We start from the raw sequence: 18,591 nt of genomic DNA, 5'->3' as shown, positions 1-18,591 counted from the left end.
GGAGCAATGTATGCCTACAAGTCTTGGATGTGAAATATACAAGAAGACCGAATTGTATGTAAAAAGAGATTTAATCATCGCAAGTATCCCTGTTCATTGCTGTTGCTAGTGTGAATTAGTTAAGGTGACAAATGCCCTGCAGGTTTGTCGGAAACAGTTCAATACATATTATGAAAGCTATTAGATACATCGAAGAACTAACAAATGAAAATTTTCACATAAAACAGTTTCTTTTACTTCTGTCATCTAAAGCAGGTATGTCAAACTCGTGGCCCGAGTATTTTTTTTCCGCCCCCGCAGATACCTGTGGTTATATTTTTCATTTATTTTAATTCTTCATTGAATTTTTTTTCTTACGGGGAAATGTGATATTCTTTTACAAAATCATTAAATTGGATCTACTGTACCTTATGTGACTGTCTTTTAAAGTAAATTATTCACTTAAAGTTAGATAAAAACGAAAATGAGATTTTTGAGTTTTATGATGTGGCCTGCCGGCGTACCCAAAATACCTTTTCCGACCCTTGGTACCTTTTGAGTTTGACACTTCTGATCTAAAGGGCACTTTACATTTTTCCTATTTACTATATCTGCTATGTACTATACACAAAATTAATTACAATCTAAATGAAACATATAAAATCTTATCCAAATGTAATTAAAAACTACACTCCACAGAAAAAGAAAGAAAGAATATTACTTGAAGAAAGAAGGCTTTGAATTTATAATTTAAATTTAATTTAAAAAAATGGGAGAATGGAAAAGTGAAGTCAGAAAAACTAACTAACTAACCATTACGTTGCTTTACGCAGGGGAAGACAGAGAATAGAATACCACACCAATCTATATTTTCAAACAATTTTCACCTCTTCAATATTCATGCATCTCCTCATACATACCTGCCTATTATTTCGACTCCTGACCTGACCGCTTTTGAGTATTTTACAAACATGATCATTCCAAGTTTTCCTCAGTCTTCCTCTACTTCTATTACCATTCACACTAGCTTTAATTTCTACACTCATTCGATTCACATGCCCAACCCATCTCAACACATCTTTCTTAATTTTATCGATAATGCTTATCTCAGCCTTGCATTCTTTCCTTATATCACCATTTGAACATCTTTCATGCATCATTTTGCCGAGCATTCGTTTGACTTAGGTTAGGCCTACATGTAATTAGTAATCGAGCTGGATCAGCGAAACTTGCATCAAACTGATGCAGTGCTCTATGCGTCATCCACTTCCAAATAGGGAAAAACAAGTTTTGCACCAAATACATACATCTATAGCTATCTTATTTTATCACAAACCATACACGCACGCACATTTGTAGCATACTCTCATACAGAGCGTACAGTCAGTCTCATTATGATTTAGAAACAAATCAGGCTTACCAATGCACCCAGAGCAATTCCCAGAAGCACAGATGGTGGAATTGCGGCCAGATATCTTGACTCTTCCACGACTTCTTGTACCAGGTCACGGCCTCTTCCAAGTTTCCTTTCATGTACTCCAATCTGCCCTTGAAAAACAAGAACCACACTCCGGAAGGATACATCTGAAAACAGAAACAACAATTTATCATACGCTAGCTGTGCCGAGCCACGCGTTGCTGGGGCTCAGTCAGGTCAAATGGAAAAATAGGAAATAAAAGAACACATTTCTGATACATTTAATTTGATATTGCATGTGAAACAATGAAAATATAAAAAATGCTAAATGACAGCACTGTCAAGAATGTCTTATCTTCCATGAGCAATGTTTAGTATTGCGTGTGCTGCTGTTAAGTGTCATTGGGGTTAAAATATATGGGTTTAAACTTGTTACTTCTCACAGATATATTAAAACTTACATTCATTTCAATGCAACGTTGTCTCAATATTTTTCTGCAGTGAATAACCATCAGAGATTTTAGATGTTGAACAAACGTACACTTATATTTTCATATATCGCTCACTCCTTTCAACAACATCATAAATCAAAAAACTTTATTTTTAAGGAGATCGTTTTGAAAGTTTAATATATTAAAATGTATTAAAAATCAATATCAAGCCACTTATTAAACTTTTTACTGTGCAACAGATCTCTTTAAGTAAAACCTGAAGGTTTTTTCTACATTTGAAAATATTAAGTATATTTAAAAAAATAATGAAATAATACATTTCCTTCGAAATGCAAAAACAACACTTTCTGCCCTGTAGCGGGTAATTATTAAGTTAAAATATGCCCCTTTCACTGAGATATAGTGCATTTTCTGGGCATTCCGAAAATATGCACAACTGAAAATTGTCAATTTTTGATAAATGACGTTGTTGAAAGGAGTGAGCAGTATATAAAAATTTAACACGAGAAAAGATAAATTTCAAAGACAAAATAAGAAATCTTTCTGCTACTTAAAAACTATGGAAATAAACCAAAATGGAAACATACCTTCAGTTGTTTGGAGATGATTTCATCACACAAATTCAGATCTCCGGGTTGATCAGTGATGACGTAGCAAACGATCAGATGGTATCCAAGTAAAGTCATAACACACAACACTTGACGTATGCCATCGCCATTTAGTCCTTTGAGCAATTCGTTGATTCCTTGAGTCTGTCATACAAATGAAATCCAAAATAAAACAGTGATTCCTTGCGAGTATAATGACATGCAAACCGGGCAAATGTATTTCCATCGCAACACAACGCAGAATCCCTAACCCAACTTTTACACAGCTACAGTTGCCGTATTTGCCTCGAAACAATGTTTTAAATAAATGAATGAAATTATATCAAATTAAAAAAAAGGAATGATTTTGAAAAAAAATCTCTTCATGACTATTTGAAACTGTCAAAAACACATTACTTCAATACGGCAACTGTTTCTTGTTTTCATATTTAGCATAAGATCATACAAAATCAATGAATCAAATACATAAAATGCACTATATCAGCTATTTCCATGGTAGGCAACCACTGTTAATACACTTTAAAATATTAAAAATTATAAATACTTTTTATTATATTAGTGACAGCTGTTTCGCTTTGTATGAATATTGTCATAAAATCGCATTTTGATGATTTTTAATAGATTTTTTTTATTAATTTAAAATTAAAATTAAATTAATAATAAACATGTCATAAAAAATAACACACAAGTAATTTTGTCAAGAAAAGGCGATTCAGTTGGTTAGGCCATGTACATCGCATCCTCCCGAAAGCCCCGATCAACCTTGCCTCTTTTGTAAAGTATCCGGCCTCCACTTCTGACGATTCATCAGCAGTTTTTACTGAAGTTTGGGCCGGGAACTGACTTGGGATGGTGCAGAGGCACTGATAACTGACAGAATAGCCTGAAGGCAGTTTGTGGACTTGGATATGGATGAATGAATGATACACCATAAAAATGCTTGCTACAGAAAAGCTCGCAAACGCAATACAGTAAACCCCCCTTTACTGTTGAGATAGGTACTGCGTTTATCAATGGGAACGTTGTAGGGAATTAATGTTTTTAAATTGTATTTAAATTTTAAATGACTCATTTCAGTCTTTTCCGCTGGTTAAAATGTAAAAGTAGGATTTTAAAAATTAACCACTTCTAACATTCCCTCTGATAATGCGGTCGGTACCTATCTCAACGTTATAGGGGGTTTTACTGTACTCAGAAATGGCAAGAAGTACAAGAAGTTGTATTGTATAGAGTGCAATGTTACCTTATCTCCACTGAATCCGACAAACTCCAGCAGACGAATTATTCTTCCGGGTAGGAGAGATATCATCAAGTTGAAGGATCCAATCCCCATCCGCACTCCACTCTCGAAATGGTTCTTCGAAGTCTCGTTAGTCCAGTGACGTTCCTTTAGGATGGTGGCACATTCCCTACCATGGGCAAAATATCAATTTAACATTCGGCTAGTTGAGGGAACCGCTTCCAGAAAACAAAAACAAAACTTAGATACTTTGAAATTGAATGGCCAATATTATCAACGACAAAATAATTTAAAAAACTAGTTAGATGTAAACGAGGAAGATCCCCCACACGATGGACCAATCAAATTAAGGCAGACACCTCAGTGGTTGGAGCGCTACGTGCAGCACAGTCAAGGGATAACTGGAGAAGAGTCATTGCTTCTGCAAGGGTCACAACCCTCAGCAATGAGGAATAAGACGGAGAAGAAGAATCCTTCTGCTATTTTACTGAATTTATTATTTTCAATTATTTAGGGCCAGGAGCTATTTGAGTGGTGCTGTTTAGACGGTGATATTGTTGCGGTGTAATGCTCTTAACACATTTTTTGCAGAAAAACGCTCAAAAGAGTCATTTACATACTGTTGATAGTGAGAGGAAGTTCTATTTGTTTACTTTTGGTATCTCGTGAGAGATTCCAAAAAACATTGTACAGATGGGAATTGCTTGGGATCAGTATACTGAGGGTCGATCGGTAGACTATCTGAGTATAATTAGGGTCAGATTTAATGAAAAAAACCACCCGACAACAATGTGTTAATTTAAGTCCATGCGATGTTTTCCCGAGGCAGCTATTTCCGAAGTATAGCCAATGGAACCACAATCGGTCGAACAGTCTGCAATCGCAGAACCTGTCCTGCAGGTCCACCAACCTAGCGCCGCAACACTTGCAATACCCACTTACTTGTAACTGTTATAGCACTGCTTTATTTTGAGGCTGCCTTTCACAAGCGATAATAGCTCCTCGTCTTCGATGAATGTTAGGATTGCTTTCAGCAGCAGCACTTCCGCATAGCACAGCTCTGCATGAACCTCTACATCAGTATAGGTATCATAGTTTATCTGAAAGACAGATTTGAGAAATGTCAACAGTAATTTGAGAATTTTAAATTTTAAAAACCAGAACTACATTTGTAAAAATCTCACTATGGCGGAATTCCTGAAGCGTGTTTAACAACTGACTTTATACAGTACCAAATGTTTTATGAAATGGTCAATATATATATATTTTGTCTGCCTCCATAGTGTAGTGGTTAGCGCGCTCGGCTACCATGCTGGAGATCCCGGGTTCGATTCCCAAGAGGGTCAAAAAAATATTGGTGATTTTTCAGTCTAATATTTATTTAATATGACCCTGGACTGGTACCCGAAGCGGAAGGCTGATCACCTATCCTTCGTGTATTTAACAATCAAGATAACACTGCTTCTATATGATGCAGTGCCCTATGCACCACTGGGTGCGGATAAGGATTAGTAGTAGTAGTAATACAGTATAACATTAAACAGCGAAAAAAGCTTGTATCATTCATTAGTCATTGCATCACCAATATTTAGCAGAGCTAAGACAGTTTTGAAGAGTGAAATCATATTTTTTCAAGCAATGTATTCAATAACAAATAAATACAGCAAGACTGCTTTTTCTAGGGGATACGTTCCAACAAGTTACGACACTAAACGAAGCAGTGTTAAATGAGGTTATCTTAAAATTTAAACATACTTGAATCTGAACGCATAGCACAATTATTTTAAACGCACCATGATGCCACATTGAATAATCAAAGCAAAGAATGTAATTATGTCATCAGCAAGGATTTGGGACAAAGAGCCATAGTAATTTCGTAGAAATTAATGATTTTTGAAAAATGTTACTTCTCGTTACGAGATCAGTCATCAAACAGCATTACTGAATACCACCAATATAACTTTAAAAAACAACATGGATCAAATCAATTCAGTGTCACCCTAGTATGTACATAATTCTTACCTTCTTAACGATGGTTCCAATACTCTCGCCTAGGGATCTTTTCTTCCTCTGAGAATTGCACAGATTGATGCACTGTTTTATCTTCACATTAGCCTCCTGTATAAGCTCCCTGTCAAATGTCAATGTTGCCGATAAAAACGCAAACACGCACTCGCCGGTGGAATGGTACATGGAAGTGTTAGCCCTTAAAAAAACAAATACACAGCTATATATTTTTCATTACTTCCTATATTGCATATTTTTTATATGTTCTATATTTTTTTGCATGTTAAATATATTTCATATTTTCTTTTTTCTGGTTTCTATCGGCACACAAGGGGTGCACAGAGCACCGCATTAGATTTACGGTTGACATGGTGCTAATTTAATATATTAAGGCAAGGCAAAGTGCTGTGCATCAGATCCTTGGGTATAGGAATGGAACATATAAGAGATACAGATCAAGTTCGGGGTGAAGGATGTTACTGCTACATGGAAAAGGAAATTAAGGAGGATAGAAAGAAAGAAAGGGTAGTTCTGTTCCTATTTATGCAAAAAAAAACATTTTTTACGTTTTTGTAGAAATTAACAAAAGTTTTAGTAATATGGAGAAAATAAAAGGGGAAATCGGAAATGGATGAAAAATAGAGGTGTAAACTATTATTCGAAATTGGCAGAATCGACGTTTTCCTAGACTGCGTTTTTTAAATATATTTATTTCATACTATAAAAATCCCGAGAACTTAGAACCCTGACACAGTATTTTGTACAAAAATTGCGCCTACTGATGCCATACCACTTACCCCAATCTTTATCCATCAAAAATACACTTTCCGCTCAGCGAAACATGTATATTACACCTTGTTTATTTGCAAATAACATGGAAAATCTCCAAAGTCTTAAATTGTCCGACACCAACGTAGTACAGTATAGAAATGTCAAATAATGTGGCACTATATATGTAAGTCCTTTGCTAACAACAAAATTCCAATTTCAGCGTAATCAAACAATTTTTTTTACCTTTTTTTTAAATCCGCAATTTCGATTACTCCATTTTTCTGACAGGCTGCCGCTCGCAGGCACGATTGCAACACGACGGTTCGAAAAAGTTTCAATGCAAATCAACCCTTAACAAATTTGGATGGTAAAAAACGCGTGTAAATAAAAAAAGCGACACCACAGTGTATTTCCAATATGATCGAAGGCAATGGGTTTATTCTTTTTACTAATACTAAACTACTTTCAATGGTTTGCTTTGTCATACATACGTCATTGTAAATTCAACCTAACGGCGCTAAAAATGTTCGAAAACTCAATCTATATTCGCGTGCACTTAACTCAAACGAGGGTATAGAAGCGTTTGCTTATTTCGGATTTTGCTGTAGGAAATTCAATCTTATTGCTTTCATAGATTTGATATTTCATTTTATATTCGCATGCATCTTACAAAGATACGAGCATGGAAGAGTTTTTTTACGTCCATTTTTCGTGAGTTTTTCAAATTCACATAGACAAAATGAGATTTTTTTACCATAAAGCAAAAATATTTTGTAAACATTTTTCGGCGAAATGTCAAGAATTCGAATTTCAAACCAGTGTCAAAACGGGGTAGGTAGTGTAATTATTTTTAAAAAATATTTATCTAATCATGCGTAATAAACAAAATTACAAACTTTAAATTTAAAGTCTCCATAAACTGCACTTTGTTATCGGGTCTTATGAATGCGACGTAAAATGGGACCAAATTAAGTTTAAAATTTATATTTCACTTGGTGAATACCAAGTGAAATTTAAATTTTTAACTTAATTTAACACTATAACAACAAAAAACAAAAAAAAATACAAGTTGTAGAGGAAAAAATGTGCAAATGAACTTTACACAGGTTCGGATATACCTTGTTCTTTGCATTATAAGTACATATAAAAACAATATCTATTTTCTATATCTCTATTACATAATTCTTTAAATAACACTAACTAATCATCACGCCGCTTCTCCGCAGGGGTAGGCAGAGAGAATATAACGTCACACCACTTTGTTTTTGCTAACATTCTTCGCTTCTTCCACATTCTTTGAAGTAAGGAAAATTTATATTGCACTTACCAGCTTTTAACAATCTCCCTCGCTTCCAAAAATTTATTGTTGAAAAAGTAATCTATGGCCAGTTGAGAATGCTCCATAGCTTTCTCCAGATCCATTTCCTGCCCCTCTCTAAAATGTAAACAAAAGTAAAATAATATTACATTTTTTAAAATCAAATCGTGTCCAAAAAATTATGAAGTACCTATTGAATAATCACTCTTTCCGTAAGCTAGAGTCAAAATATTGTAATTGCATATGTCGCTCACTCCTTTCAACAACATATATAAAAAATCATCAATTTTTAGTTCTGCATGTTTTTGGAATGCCCAGAAAATGTACTATATCCCAGCAAAAGCGGCATATTTTTAGCTTAATACTTACCCGCTACAGGGCAGAAAGTTTTGTTTTTGGATTTTGAAGAAAAGGTATTGTTTAATTTTTTAAATAAACTAAATATTTTTCAAATGGAGAAAAAACATTCAGGTTTTACCTAAAAAGATCTTTTGCGCAGTAAAAAGTTCAATAAGTGGCTTGATATTTATTTTTAATACATTTCTTTATATTTTTTAACTTTAAAAACGATCTCTTGAAAAATCAAGTTTTGTTGATATATGACGTCGTTGAAAGGAGTGAGTGATGTGTCAAAATCCATTAATTTTATATTACTGTCACATGCAATTCTTCACTTCTTCAAACCCTTATCCGCACCCCAATGGTGCACAGGGCACTGCATCATATAAACGCAGTGTTATCTTGATCATTAACACATGAAGGAAAGGTGATAAGCCCTCCACTTCAGGTCCAGGGTAACATTGAATAAATATTAATAAATATCACTTATATTTATTTGACCCTATCTGGAAATCGAACCCGGGACCTCCAGACATAGCATGCATTATACAAGTGTAGAAGATCTGTTCATTCAACAGTTCAGTAACAATGGATCTGGTATCATCAAAGTGATCCAGTATTAAAACCGGTTCAAACGATCTTTTCAGTTATTGTTCTTTAAGTCATTCGTTATGAACAAGATAAATAAACCAAACGAACTAACATTAAAGTAAAATCGCTTTCAGGAAAAATATTACGACAGTCGCCATGATAAAACACGGCGACATAATTCAGACGGTAGAAGTTGTACATAATAATTTAATAATTGTATAATTTTCTGTAATTGCAGCATCATCCTCGGAGGAAGAAGAGTTTGTTAGCTAAGCCAATTAATATTCAAAGATCACATTAAAGGAAATATGATTTTTGCATTCTGTCAAATATCTATAATAATATTTTAGCCCCTATATACTAGATCGTTGTATTTTGTACCGATTTGGATAGTCGGCAAATATGGATAAGCTAAAGCTTCATATAGGGGAGAGGCACGTACCATGGGCCGTTTTTTTCAAAGTCACATTAAATGGTTAATTGACAAAGCACGTCATTTTTTTTTATTGAACCGAATAGATCGGTTATTTATAATTAAATTGTTAGAAGATATCATATGCTTATCATGCATAGTATACATAGGAATGACATTTTACAAAACCTCTTGGCCGAAGGTACGGTACGGTCCCGTACCTTGGACCATATGGTATCATACCTTGGTCATATAAAGTAATCGTTCAGTAAAACTATTTATAAAGTTTATAATATTTTGTATTTCCATAGTTTTTTTTTAAAATAATTAAAGCCCTACAACTTATTTGAATGCTATTAAGTATAACCATTTAGAGAGACAAAAAACATTATGAAAATCTTTCAGTTTTCTTTGATTTAATTACGATTTTGAGGTTATTAAACTCGTAAACTGATGGCTCCAATCACTGCGTATCAACTGTTTTCCATAAAAAAAGTATATCGTTTTTCTCCTTGACATTCTTAAATTCAAAAATTACCGGAGTGTTGCTTGAAAATTTTACTTTCGATGCACAAAAATCGTTTTTTAAATTTCAACAAAAATATTAGTAGATTCTTCGCGCTACAAATACAATGCAATGGCTAAAGGACATCATTACGTTCTGACATTAAAAAAAGATTTGCGAATATTTACGTAGATGGCCGACGGGAACCGATTGACCAAGGTACGGACCTGTCCAGGGTAGGGTCCTCTCCCCTACATATTAGGAAAACCGACAAAGGTTTACATTTTCGGCTACCTGGGTAAAATCATCTACATAACAAACATTAAACCGTTTGTATTATGAGAACATCTTTAGTTCTCGAAACTAGTCTTGTTAACATTAATAAACTCAAAAAAGTTGTTAATTTTTTTATATTATGTAAACCATAAATGTGTTGTCTTACTACATAATTACTTTAATTCAATTAAAAAATATATATAAAAAAGAATACTTACGTAACATCGTAATCGCACGCATCTAAGAACTGAAACAAAATTATTAAAATTATTTTTATATACATTTATTTTGTACATATCTTTATGAAAATTAACTATCTATTTAAAATCCATTATTTATTTAAAATAATGATTCATTTCATAATTAATTATAAACTTAATTATTAGTATGTTTCTGTATAAACCCAGATTTTTGTAAAAGTATTTGGACACACTCAAAATGTTGTGAAATAGTCAAAGTGTAAGCTGCATTAAAAAAATATTTTCAGCCGTTTTCCAGTATGTAACATAATCCGGGTTCAGATCTTGCATACAAATAAATGGGTCTCTGCTAAATAAAGTCTTTCTAAATCCAATCCAATAGATGGCTGTTGTGAACTCAATCACGGAACGTCATCAAATGGATCATATTAGGCAACTAAAAACTCCATCACGTTTCTTCAACAGTAAAATTTCAAAATGTGTCGGACATTTCTTTATCATTTCGTATATTTTCCAATTCCGTTTGGTTTTTGAAAGCCTTAAGAAACTGAAATTGAATTCAGCCGAAAAAACCATTTCATTTATCGACGTCCTGAAATCAATTCATTTTTATTTGTTCAAGATTTATAATATTTGGATAAAAGAATTTAGTAGTGACAGTTTTTTGTGGGTAAAAAGTTCACAATAATAATAAAGTTTAAAAAAAAATATTTACAATAAGTCTAAAATGGAAAAATAACTTTATGCTGAAAGAGAGTGAGGTGAGAATCTATAAGACCTGCGTAAGACAGATCTTGACATACGGCACGGAAACAAGAACCGACACAGCGAGAACAAAAAGCCTTCTTAGGACATCTGAAATGAAGATTCTACGACCAATTGCAGGCCTAACACTTCGCGACAGAGTTAGAAACTCTGAAATAAAAAAAATCTGCGATGTTGAAGATGTTGTGCGATGGGGAAGAGAAAGAAGACGTTTCTGGAGAAATCATGTGGGAAGAGTGAGTTCGGATCGAGTGGTGAGGATAGCAGCGGACAGCAGCATAAGCGGGATCAGACCCCCAGGAAGACCATCTAAACGATGGAGAGATAACTGGTCTTCCACCTCCCAGGAGCGGATTTGAGAATGACAGGACTTAGTCCTAAAAGAAGAAGTCTAAAATAATAAATTAAATTAAATTATAAATATATATATTTACACGAATACATGAAATGTATCACGAAAAATCATTAACAGAGTTTTTTTTAAATAAAATTGAAATATTAATGTTAGAATATTTTGAGGTAGTGTTATTTGATAATTTCACGAAAGAAAATCCGCGATAATACGATTACGTAAAATAAAATTAGTTGACTTTGATGTTAAAGGCTTTGGGGGATTTACAATGATCAAAGAAAGCAGTATTTTTATAGGATATAGTAGACACGTGTAAGCTGTTTGATGAATACTTTTTTATATGAAAATGTGGGTAAAATAAATATACAGTGATCGCTCGCATAACGAATGCCGCACCCAACGAAATTTATGTTCGTCTATTACGCGACTCATACCACGAACCTCGCTTCGCACAACGAACAGTATCGTATTGCACCTTGCCGCTCGAACGCTCCAAGGCCGCATGCAGCCAATGAACTTGTACGAACGGCGTTAGGAGATGTTCCTTAAAGGACCCCTAAATTCAGTCTGGAAGATGCTTGTTTCTTACTGGACCCAGGAATAAGAAGTTGAAGAAATAGAAGTGGGGAAGGACGTTGTGGCGCCTCGTTCGGCCCTGACTACCATAGACGAACTGGATGACAAACCATTGGCGGCCGTGCAATTGTGAACAGCATGATGTCACCACGCCTTTATAAGTGATGACGAAGCGAAGTACTTCCTCTCTCTTCCCAAGCCACCGGAGCCACCTGACCTACCTTCAGTTGCCCATTTACCGCATTTTAAATTTGTAACTTTAAATAATTTGTGTGAATATAATCTTACTAAAATCTACTAGTGTACTAAAATCTGTAACCTTAGTTATTTGTAAGCATTATCTTTGTGAAAATAAACGTGAATCATTCAAGTAAGTTTATCTATTTATTTGTTCATCCATTAATAAAAATGAGGATCCACTTCTGAGGAGCATTAAATGGAGACGTGGATGCACGAAACACTTCACCACATCGGGTAATTACATCACCATATATGGTGATCACCGACGTACGAATATTCCACATTCAGATCTGTCTCCATAACGTCATCACGGTGGACCGAAAGTTGGAATTGAAAACAAAGGAGGAAGGCGTGGAGAAGCTTATTGAAGGACACCAAAAAGAGCTGACAACTGAAGAGCTCCAAGCACTTCTAGTCTAGCAATATGACGAAGCTCAAAGGGAAGGTTTATTTGACAACGAGGAGGAGCAACAAAATGGACCAATCTTAACCGCTGCCATCAAGGACGTCCTGGTGGAATGGTGAGAGCGTTAGGAGTTTACACACAATCACTATCCGAACTCAGCTGAGGCCAACAGGATCAACGAGACACCCTTGCCGTTATTTACGGCAGGTGTTGAAGAAGAGGGAGAAACCCATATTTGTGAACAAGGATTTGGACATACCCAAAAATGTTGCGACAGAGTTATTGTTTAGTTTTAAAAAATTATTATTTTTTAAAACTTGGACATTTGCCTTTTTTCAAAAGCCATGGTTCAAATAATAGTCGAGTTTTTATGAGAAGATGTATAACTGTGGTAGAGTCGAATAATGTTTGCAAAGACAGAGTGGTGTGGCGTTCTATTCTCTCTGCTTACCCTTGTGGAGAAACGGCGTGATGGTTAGTGAGTTATATTGTTAAATTTTTGTCAATTATTATCATTTTTCATTGCTATTGCACGATCGGTGTAATAAATAATAAATACACGCTAGAGAAATTTCCTTGCAATCCCGAAAACCCCGGCATAATCCCGGATAATCCCGGGACGGAAAAACATCCCGGTTCCCGAGATTGTATTCCCTATACATAATACATTGCCGTATCTCTTAAGTTACGAAATAACGAAATAGGTTGCCATTTTTGGAGGTACTTAAAATCTCAATTTACTCGTATACCGACGCGCACTTAAGAGATTTAAAAAATACATTTTAAAATGTCAACATAGATGAATAAAAATATGTCTGGGCATTTACAGGGCTTACAACCTTTCATAGTCTGGTTAAGTAATCACTTTATCCGCGTGCAACATTCTACCCATGACAACCGCACTACTCAAAAATTTTAAACTCATACATATAATACATTTATAATTATGACACATTACATGTGAGTTCATTGGAACCATATATGGTTGGAATGGGAAATCTTTTATTTAGCTGAGTCCCTTTTTATTATTTTACCGCCGATTATTTTTACATATTGAAAAACTTCTGAAAACACGATTTTAAATTTTTTAACAGCTTATAATTTGACCAGTGATTTTATTCCCAAAATTTTTCATCTACAACATTTTGAGTGTCCTATTTGGATACTAAAAATGTAACCTTTTTCAAATCTGGATTATCTCCTACATTAAGTTTTTTTTGACATCTCAACATAGATGATGAAGAATATGGAAATCTGGGCATTTACGGTGCTTACGACCGTAATAGGCTGGTTTAAGTGATCACTTTACACTCGTGTAACATTCACTAATTCTACACATGACCCGTGATTGACAATCACACTACTCTTTTTCTTTTTCTTCTAATTCTTGGAACTTCTATACATTGTTCAAATTCGAAACATAGTGCTTGAATCACTAGAATTTTACTAGATCTAGACACCTATGGTGAGATGAAAGAAGTTTTTTTTATTGAGCAGAAACTCTTTCATTTGTATGTGAGGTACGAATCCTGGATTATAATCACGTACATGAGATATGCTAGAAAACATCCTTTTTATTTTATTATTTTAGCGTATAATTTTACTAGTTAATTTATTTACAACATTTTGATCGTGTCCAAATACTTGTTCACAAAAAAATCTTTCTTTATGTTGAGATGTCAGAATGTAAGAAGCTCAGATTTATATACAAGTATTTGGACACACTCAAAATTTAGTGAAAAAAATTGTTTACAAAACGGGTAAACTGCATTATTACGTAAGGTTGAGTCAGGCAACGCATTTATATGCATTCTAGGTAAACCGTCCAAGAGCGTCGCTCGTCGTGTGTGCGCAATGTGCGGCCTTCGTGGGCGCCTAGGCCCCAAGGGTCGCGGTCAACTGGTCGAGCCGTAATAACGTGTAACAAGTTACACAACGAGCTGACATTAGCATTGCACTCGGCTACAAATGCATTCTAACCCCTAGAGCAGTGGTCCCCAACCTTTTTATCGTCGCGGACCGGTCAACATTGAGATCAATAATTTCATCATTTTACCACAGCCCACTGAGGGCCGACGACGTTGATTGTTTGATATGTAAGATTTAGTCAGGGTTGTGGTCCCGTGGTTAGTGTCGCGGACTCTTGAGTCAGAGTTTTTCGGTTCGAACCCACTCTACCGCAATTCGATACCTATTTTCAATAATGAGCCGCTTAGACTCTTTTGAAATTGGAGTATTTTGTAAATGATAAAATCACAAATACTTCTGTGTTAAAAAAAAACAGTTATATTATTCTTTGTCATCTTAACAAAGTTGAAGACGAATATGGAACTCTGGGCATTTACAGGGATTATGACCGTCGTAGCCTGGTTTAAGCGATCATTTTACACACGTGTAACATTCACCAATTCTACCCATTATTGACAACCACACTACTCAAATTCTTGGGTGTTCTATATATATGATCCAATATCGAAAAATTGTACTTGAATCACTAGAATTTTCATTAGATTGGTGAAACGAAGAAGCTTTTTTATTGAGCAGAAACTCATTTGTTTGTCAAAAAATAATACGAAAAATAACTCCTATAATTGGAGAAAACCTTGATATGTGAACAAGTATTTGGACACACTCAAAATGTTATAAAAAGAGTATAGTAGATCTTTTCAATTGAAGCATAAATGCAATTTCCAAAATTCCAGTATTGTGGTAGAACGGTGAATGTTACACGTGTATAAAATACACTTAAACCAGCCTAGGGCTGTGTTCTTCTTGCTCTATGTTGAAATAACAATGAAACATTTTGATAAGATATTATTTGCTAGAAAGTTAATATTATTTTGTTATTTTACCATAAACTTCACATTCGTGTGTATGAGGTCCGAACGAGAGCGATGCAAATTGTGTATTTCCATCACGCTCAGTTGAGCGTGAAAATAATAAATTTTGGAAACATGTATATTATTAGTCGATTACGAGAAATCATGATTACGGACGATTTTACAAATGGCGTACCGGAAAGAGATTATATAAGCCATTTTTTTAGACTGTAAATGTATTGCGTATCATTATTTTTGACATCTCAACATAGATGAAGAAGAATAACAGGTCAATCAGTCCACTAATTTAGTTGTGTATTGCATTTTTCTAGATATTAAAAAAATGTATGAAAAAACATTAGCTGGAGAGAAAAATGTTTAAAAAAAAAACGAATGCCATCCAAATCGGGTAACCCAGAGAGAAACAGTTACAAAACTTACAAAATTTTGAGTGTGTCCAAATACTTATTCAGAAATCTGGATTATCTCCAATAATAAATAATAATAACCATATCCGCTCCCTAGGTGGAGCATATGGAGTCCACAAACTGTCTCCAGGCTTTTCTGTCAGCTGCCAGCTCCCTTGCATCCTCCCAAGTCAGATCCGCGTCGCGAAGTTCTGACGAGAACTGCCGACGAATTGTCAGCAATGGTCGTCCTGGGCGGCGCGAACCTGATGCCTTGTAAAAGAGGCAAGCTTGATTAAGGCTCTCAGGAGGCATGCGGAGTACGTGGCCAAGCCAACTGAATCGCCTTTTTTTGACGACAGTTGTGACCAAGATTTGCTGCGTCCTACGCCTTATCTCTTCATTCCTCACAAAGTCAAACCACCGCACGCCTAAGATTCTCCGCAAACACCTGTTCTCAAAGCTTAGTACACGGCTGCTTTGGGCCCTTGTAAGGTGCCATGTTTCACAGCCGTATAAGAGAACAGGAGCAATGCAGGCATTGTATAGGCGGCATTTGGTTTTCACCGAGTATAAATCCGATCTCCAGACAGCCTTCATACTGTTGAATGCGGACCCAGCGAGTCCTAATCGCACTCCCAGTTCCTTTTGTAGGCTGCCATTTTCAGTCGCGTACACTCCCAAGTACTTGAAACTCTCGACCCTTTCGATGCGCTGGTTACTCAACGTCAAGGGTTGTTGGGCATCTAGGCATGAGCTGTTGCACAACACAAATAATAGGAGTTATTTTTCATATATGTTTTCTGAGATCTCAATGTAGATGAAGAACAATATGGAATTCTGGGCATTTACAGTTCTTATGACCATCATAGGCTTGGTCATAGAAATATTTGTGTTTTTATTATTTTCAAAAATACTTTTTATACTCTTTCTGTGAGCCTAAGCGGCTCATTATTAGAAATAGGTATCAAATTGTGGTACCGTGGGTTTGAACCGAGAAACTCTGACTCGAGAGTCCGCGACACTAACCACTGGACCACAACCCGACACGTTGAGTGATTGACAGCCACATAACCGAGAGGAATTGATTAAATAGAATACTAAGAGATGAGATTCTAAAACAATTCAATAAGGCTGCAGCTATATGATAAGGATGCCTCAGAAAATCAGTGCAGACAAAGACATAATTGAGAGTAAAATGAAGGTATAAACATGTGTCTGACCAAAAGCCACTTGTGGAATCGATGCAAGGGCAGATACTTCTAGAACAAAATCTCGGCTTTGTACCTCTGAGATGAGAACTCTCCGATCTACGTATATGTATACGTATAACCGAAAACACGTTGCGAGACCGCGTAAGACACATTGATATACGGAGCACGTGTACTAAACTAACTTAAATGCACGTGTAGGACGGAAGAAATCGTGAGATGGCGACAACGAAGGCGTTATTGGAATAAGCTCGTAAACATAATGCAAGACGACAGACTTCAACGTAATCGCCCTTCAAGGAAACCCCGAAGGGCGTAGACCCCCAGGCAGACCTCTGGAAAGGCGGAGAAATAATGGCAGTCAATATTCCAAAAGGAACAGGCGAGCAAGAAGAAGAAGAAGGATACCGAAGACCTTTATTAAGGGATTTAGGTGATGGGCATTACTGTTTATGGGAGAGGAATAACAGGTAGAAAAAGGAGAATAGTAGGAATGGCTAAAGGATTAGAAGCTGCGTACCCGTACACGCATACTTGTGTAGATTGGACACTGCTAATTTGTGGACACCGCGATTCCCTTGAAAAGGTGGTATGGTAGGGGTGGATAGAAAGATAAGGTGGGTAGTAAGTTTTCATCTCACCAATAGATGTCTCTAGTAAAACTCTAGCGATTCAAGCACAATGTTTCGAAATTGGATCATATATATAGAACTTCCAAGAATTTCAGTAGTGTGAGTGTCAATCTTGGGTAGAATTGGTGAATGTTACAAATGATCACTTAAACCAGCCTATGACGGTCGTAAGTTCCGTAAATGCCCAGACATCAATATTTTTCCTCATCTATGTTAAGATGTCAAAAAAATTATATGAAAAATAACTCCTGCGATTGGAGATAATCCAGATTTGTGAACAAATATTTGGACACAAATCTGTAAAATCAAAATGTAGATAAGGTAAGCGCTACGAGCACTTTTGTGTAAGGAAGGGTAGGCACGTTTGTGTTCATATATGGCACGTGAGTAAGGTAGCGGAGGCGCTTATTTTCGGCCTGTACGGAATGGACGCCACTGCGTCTTACACATAAATGTACATATTTCAATAAATAAGATTTTTCCGAAATATTGAAAAGGTCAAGTGGAAAAAAAACGAATAAAAACGTAGCATCGCGATTTCTGTAAAATGAGTTATCGACGAGAGGCTTTTCCCCTCTTTAAAGACGATGATTTTTGGAATTTTTAGGTTTCCGCTAACTCGGCAACTTTAGACGGTAACGAGTACCTCTTGCTGGAGCCTCGAAGGACTGAGTACCAATTAGGGGAAAATCATTTCGAAACATGAGAGCCGTAGTTGAGACATCATAAGAAAGACTACGGGCCGATAACAATATTTTACATAATACCTACTCACCTAAAAACAAATATAATACAAAATCAATACGTGTAGCATCGCCCGCCGGCGTAGCGCAGCGGTTGGCGCGTTAGGTTACCGATACGAAAGCCAAACTGGCGCTTCACAACGGAGTGCTGGTACCGACACTGATGTACAAAAGCAAAACATAGAACTGGCAAAGGAAGGATGAAAGCAGAAACAACGCTGTTGAAATGCGCTCCCTCAGATGAAAGTGTGAAAAATCATTGTACGACAGAATTTGAAACGAAGATATAAGAAGTCGTACATAGTAAGTCGATATTCATATCGTG

General features: G+C 35.8%; 1 protein-coding gene across 2 annotated transcripts in view; it reads right to left on the bottom strand.

Annotated features, from left to right (window-relative positions):
• The window catches only part of LOC148311307 (tetratricopeptide repeat protein 39B-like), a 55,744-nt gene that overhangs the window by 4,235 nt on the left and 32,918 nt on the right, over positions 1-18,591 (bottom strand). The window contains exons 3-9 of one of the 2 annotated variants that reach the window (XM_088256865.1): positions 10,134-10,162; positions 7,802-7,909; positions 5,719-5,902; positions 4,639-4,796; positions 3,700-3,865; positions 2,436-2,600; positions 1,400-1,563 (exon numbers count right to left, since the gene is read on the bottom strand). In XM_088256865.1, the coding sequence (XP_088112991.1) occupies positions 1,400-1,563; positions 2,436-2,600; positions 3,700-3,865; positions 4,639-4,796; positions 5,719-5,902; positions 7,802-7,909; positions 10,134-10,162 (974 nt within the window). Of the gene's footprint in view, positions 1-1,399; positions 1,564-2,435; positions 2,601-3,699; positions 3,866-4,638; positions 4,797-5,718; positions 5,903-6,717; positions 6,854-7,801; positions 7,910-10,133; positions 10,163-18,591 lie in introns of those variants that run through there. The other variant, XM_088256867.1, reaches the window with a different exon arrangement.

The sequence above is a fragment of the Brachycentrus maculatus genome, unplaced genomic scaffold (genome assembly GCF_059751285.1).
Source record: "Brachycentrus maculatus isolate JH-2025_06_01 unplaced genomic scaffold, ASM5975128v1 h1tg000068l, whole genome shotgun sequence".
NCBI lineage: Eukaryota > Metazoa > Arthropoda > Insecta > Trichoptera > Brachycentridae > Brachycentrus > Brachycentrus maculatus.
This window is presented reverse-complemented; position numbering and strand designations above follow the sequence as displayed.